Source organism: Eurytemora carolleeae, unplaced genomic scaffold, assembly GCF_000591075.1.
Source record: "Eurytemora carolleeae unplaced genomic scaffold, Eaff_2.0 scaffold135, whole genome shotgun sequence".
In the NCBI taxonomy this organism is placed as follows: domain Eukaryota; kingdom Metazoa; phylum Arthropoda; class Copepoda; order Calanoida; family Temoridae; genus Eurytemora; species Eurytemora carolleeae.
The window spans coordinates 216986-222543 of record NW_019396194.1 but is presented as its reverse complement, the minus strand read 5'-3'; the positions used below and the strand labels follow the sequence as shown (position 1 = coordinate 222543).

The window sequence follows — 5558 nt, the reverse complement described above, 5'->3', positions numbered from 1 at the left end:
TATCATAATATCCCTCACCTCCTACCTAATAATATCCCTCACCACCCCCCTACCTAATAATATCCCTCAACCCTCTACCTAATAATATCCCTTATCCCCTACCTAATAATATCCCTCGCCTCATGTCTAAAAAGTGTAGTTTGGAGGGATGATACTGTGGTGGTGGTGTGGGTATTACCATACAGAGGGAGCACCTCCTGAAAAATTAAAACTTTAAATTCACTCTTGACGTAATTTTAATATAATTTTAATATTTTAGGAACACCTAACAATAATAATAATAATAATAGACATTAAATAATCAACTGTCATTCATCTCTTTTAAAATATAGATGTACGGAATTAATGATATCTAAGACCCAAGGAGCCAGGCATAAGACAAAAGACAACATTATGCGGCTCAGAGGAATTGTTTTCTTATGCATTGACTGAATGATTTGAGGTCAAAGTGAACTACAACTATAATATTTCTGGAGGCTCATAAGTGGTTAATCTTATTTTTTATCATCTGAAAAAATATATAAAACTCTTGTATTTATGATTGTTTTCTCGTCTACCTCTTTTAGGTAATCTTCAATAAAAGTCAAACTTTTCCCTAGAAACAGCAAAATATTTAAAATTTATCAAAATAAAATAAAAATCATGAGAAAAGGTCGGATTTTCTTCTTAACAGAAATTTCAACTTGTCGAGTTGAATTTCCGATTCACAACAGTACCCTTTCAACATCATTTATTCATAAAAATATTATTATTTACATTCTAGAATTGACAGAAAATAAATATTTACATTCGTTTGATTAACACCGCGTTGAACGTTAAGTATGCGAGATATTCAGGAAGATTGTTCGAGGGTAAAAAATTTCAGTTTCTTAAAGTCATACAACCCTAACAAAAATATGAAAAAATCATCAAAATTGATTTCGTCAATTTAACGACTAATAATGGTTGATTTGTAATTCGTAATAAAATTACATACGCAGTTCCTTCAAAAAAAATATTTTTTAAAGTATATTTTTTGCTCGTTCCCTGAAGCTGTGTAATCGCATTCTACGATCTTTCTTCTTCCGAAGGGACTGATGAAAGTTGCATCCTTTCCTAAACTCGAAATAAGAATATTTAAGTACATTCACCCCATTATTATTAAAGCACTTCTTGATAATAACTTTATATGGCTGAATTACTATATGCAGAAGAGGAGGGGGTATTGGTTCTCAGTCAAATAAGGATCAATATAGTCAATAATTTGAAGGGGTTATAAAGTTCAGGGGGGTGGTGCGCCCCCCCCCCCCCCCCCGAAAGAAGAAATCCCCCCGGGACTTGTTTCTGAATTCCACTGTTGTAAAAAATTCATTGTGAATCATTCTAAATAAATATTTCAAAAATTTGAATTGTTTTTGTAAAATTTCAAATACCTTTTATATTGTGATAATTTTATTTCTCGATTATTAAAGCCGTTGTCATAAATATTCATGAAGACGAGTTTCGATTTCGATTTTTGATTTCTACCAAACTTTGCAAGCAGTGAGAAGGATAAACATAAACATGAAAACAAAGAGTAGCTGTCACTTAAAAGCTTCTCTTTGATTTTTTGAAAATTTTGAAAAAATTTTGAAAGCTTGTAAGAAAACAAAACTTAAATAAAAAGTCGCCTTCATTGTATTGATACAAAAGCCGACAACTGTATGCTAATTCAAAGTCCAAATTTTATGTTTAACGAGCATTGTTCCTACGTAGACCTGGTTAAACCACTTCTCTTAAACTTTAACCGGCACACAAGATTCAAGTAATTCAATTCAATTCTCGTTATTCATTAATTGTGGTCCCAGTTAATATAATTTGAGTTTCCTATGATATTTGAATTTATATATTCAGCTAGTTCTTGTTTTTTCTTCAGCTCGACAACCTAATAATCAAATAATCAACAATACTAAATACAATGGGACACAAAAAACTGCAGAATATGCAAATTATATTAAAGCAATCTTATGTATATCTGATGATGTTATAAAGCAAATAGTTGTAATAACAGCTTGAAAATCTACTTCTCAAGTAATATGTACTGTACATACAGTGCGGTAGGCAGTCTGTACATTGTACAGTACATTACAGATCTGTACAATGTGTTTTGCACAATTCCTGTGTTTCATCTTCATGGACCATTTAAAGCTTGAGTTTAAAAGAGATAAAAGGAACGGTTCTATTGTATTTTTATACATATGGTTTATTAGCGACTTAAAGGTAGAAAATTATCAGGGTTAATGTATACCAAATATCGTGTAAACATGATATTCTGTAAACCTGCAGTACGTTGTGCATTATTAACAAGTTATGTTGTAGACCTATACATAATGACATTATTCATTGAAACTGCCTTTCCATTGAAAACGTAGAATGTTGAGATAGCTTAACTGCGCTATATCTATTCTCGCTAATCTTATAAATACGTACATTAAACTTTAACTGTGCGGTAAATACGTAATATGATTGTCTTAATAAATTTGCATATGTCCCTGTGTGGCATTTAGAGCCTTGAACTGAAAGCTTGTTGGATAGCTACGCTTATGTCCCTATGTGGCATTTAGAGTCAGGTGGGTTTTGTGCTGATTGAACTGAAAGCTTGCTGGAAAGCTACGCTTATATCCCTATGTGGCATTCAGCTTGTTGGATAGCCACGCTTGTGTCCATGTGTGGCATTTAGAGCCAGGTTGGTTGTGTCCTGGTTGACTCCGATAGCGGAAGGGTTGTGCCTGGATACTGGATAGATATGTATCGAGAACTTGTTATGGAGTAAGTGTTTACTACAAATGGAGCATGGAGCATACTTTCTAAAAAAACCTAATCGATTTTAAAGCAAAAAGTGATTCAGTTTTATCTAACAATTGAAAAAATTTAAAATTAAAACAAATTTTATGAATATCAAGTTCAAACAAACCAAAAGCTATATGTGGCTTTTGATCACAATTAAAAATATATTGGTGGCTTTTTTTCTTTCATTATTTTATTTTTATTATCTAGCGTTGAAAAAAAAATTAATTACACAACTCAGTAGATTTTAGGATGATTCCAACTAGAAAACTAAACTGGATTGAATTCAAATTGACAAAACAGAACGCATTTCTCTCTGGTTAGTCCAGGGGGTAGGAAGCAAAATTTTAGAAATGATTACGCGCATTCTAGGTCGTGGAGTTCCTTGACTCCTACCGAGCATATTGACCTGTACGCTGCAGGAAGAGCCTACCCTCACGGTAATTTAACCATTTCAAAGCCATGTTAAACATTAAAATCAATTTTAAATCGCTTAAAATTATTAGTTTACATACATATATTAGTGCACATTTAGTTCTAAAAACACAAAAATCGCATCCTTACAAATATCGTCTTCATTCTTGGAAATTATCAAAAAAATCATGATTTCTTCAATTTTTAATGCGAATGCCTGATAAAAATAAATTATAAAATATCGATCAACATAGCTATTTTTGTCAAAAATTGCGTTGAAATGGTGTAGACAGTAGTGGGTACTGGGCAGGCTCTTACGGAGTCGCTGTGCATTATACTGACCTGCACGCGGCTGCTCTGAACCGGAAGTTCATAAAACCTCCGGTCCCCTGATTCTTCCGTTGTTAAATTCATCTCTAAATTCAAATCGTCTCAATTTTTCATTTTTATCTGCAATCAAATATAGGTTTTAAATTTATTATAAAAGACAAACATATTTAATTTATTTCAACTGAAGTTCCATATCAAATTTTTGTTTATCATGTTTGCATCAGATTACAGCATATACAAGAATGCATTATAAATTTGTAAATTAGACATTTTTTATTTTAATACGCTGTTTTATATTCAAGCCGAAAGTGAAGTCTTAGCTATGGACACGGCTTTGTTATTATTTTTACCATTAATAAATAATAAAAATAATAATAATAATAATAGTATTGAAACCTGTTACTACAGCTGAACAGATACATCTAAATTAAGGTTCTTTTGTAATTTGTAGAATAGAGTCTTTTTAACTACATAGAGCCGCCACATTTAAATTGATCTACCCGTGTAGTGTTGAGCCTCTAGAGCTACAATGAGGGGCTATATTTAGATTAAGTCTGTTAAAAAACAATTGAGCCTTTTTAACTATACTGAGCCGATGTAATTACACTGAGCCGCCATATTTTTGAGCCTCTGATGTAGAGTTGAGCCTCTGTATATGAATATCCTCCAGTAATAATAATAATAATAATAATCGCTGTCAGTGTCAAACCTTCAATCTAGGTTGTAGGCTTGAGCTCCCCTTCGTTTAAGTTCCAATGAAGCAACCCAGTGTGATCTACATTATTCTGTATACGGGGTGAAGAGCTGTTTATTACAATACATGTTCTAAAAAATTATCAAAATTGGTGTTAGGTCATTTCCCCAGCACATCTTCCCCAACACAATTTCCCCAGTCACAACTTCCCCAACAGCAATTTCCCCGGCGCTAATTTCCCCAACACTATCTTCCCAGTCACTAATTACCCCAACAGCAATTTCCCCATGCTGTAAAATCCTATCCGGCAGATTGATGAATTCTTGTACTGACTTAAGAAATTTTGGTCTCTCAACAGCAACCAGAGAAGCACTTCTGTTCATTTCTGGCTAAGTTTGCCACAACCGACCTGCTGGAATATCAGGGTTGGCCACAGCATTGCTAATATGCTGTTTTTCAATGGCGTAAGCTCCACACTTTGCAATTGCATGGTGTATATTATAATTATGGTTGTAGGAAAGTGATATTGATGAAGTTACCAGTTTCAGAATGATTTAGTTTTGTTCCTTGACATTGATTGTAGGTTATACTTATTGGGATCCACCAGAACATTGCTCTACTTCGTGGCATTGTATAAACTGCTAGCATGACGACTCTTATTGGGTTTTTCACATTTAAAAAGTTGCGAATTTTTTTATTTTCAAATTTCGAATTTGTTCATTGGAATAATGTTAAAAAAGAGAAAATTTAATATTTTACTGCATGGCGAAATTGTTGTTGGGAAAATTGCTGTGTTTACTGCATGTGGAAATTGTTGTTGAGGAAGTTGCTGTTTTTACTGCATTGGGAAATTGTTGTTGGCGAAATTGTCAATAATGTCAAAAATGTCAAAAATGTCAATAATGTCCATAATGTCAAAATTGTCAAAATTGTCAAAATTGTCAAAATTGTCAAAATTGTCAAAATTGTCAAAATTGTCAAAAATTTCAATATTGTCAAAATTGTCAATATTGTCAAAATTGTCAATATTGTCAAAATTGTCAAAATTGTCAATATTGTCAATATTGTCAAAATTCTATAAAAATGATGATAATATTACGGCAAAATGAAAAGGAACCTGTTATGTTCTTCTAGATCTAACATGTCAGAGATTCTTTTCCCACAGCCAGTACAACAACCTTCCTTCTAAATAGTGACCGGCATCATTTTCAGGTAGTTGTAAAACTTCCAAGGTTTTTAGATTTTTAAGAGGCTTCTCTAGAATCAAAGATGATTATCAAATTCAGGGGCGTATTCATGGGCGTTTTCGGGGGGG

General features: G+C 32.9%; 2 protein-coding genes across 2 annotated transcripts in view; both read right to left on the bottom strand.

Moving 5' to 3' along the window:
• The window catches only part of LOC111697807 (uncharacterized), a 17846-nt gene extending 14148 nt beyond the window's left edge, over window positions 1-3698 (bottom strand). The window contains exons 1-5 of the mRNA XM_023467938.1: window positions 3562-3698; window positions 1846-1903; window positions 1027-1095; window positions 558-595; window positions 103-197 (exon numbers count right to left, since the gene is read on the bottom strand). Coding sequence (XP_023323706.1) covers window positions 103-197; window positions 558-595; window positions 1027-1095; window positions 1846-1903; window positions 3562-3633 — 332 coding nt within the window. The 5' untranslated portion in view covers window positions 3634-3698. The remainder of the gene's footprint in view (window positions 1-102; window positions 198-557; window positions 596-1026; window positions 1096-1845; window positions 1904-3561) is intronic.
• Window positions 3699-3753: 55 nt separating this feature from the next.
• The window catches only part of LOC111697808 (gastrula zinc finger protein XlCGF26.1), a 9332-nt gene continuing 7527 nt past the window's right edge, over window positions 3754-5558 (bottom strand). The window contains exons 12-13 of the mRNA XM_023467939.1: window positions 5361-5428; window positions 3754-4374 (exon numbers count right to left, since the gene is read on the bottom strand). Coding sequence (XP_023323707.1) covers window positions 4266-4374; window positions 5361-5428 — 177 coding nt within the window. The 3' untranslated portion in view covers window positions 3754-4265. The remainder of the gene's footprint in view (window positions 4375-5360; window positions 5429-5558) is intronic.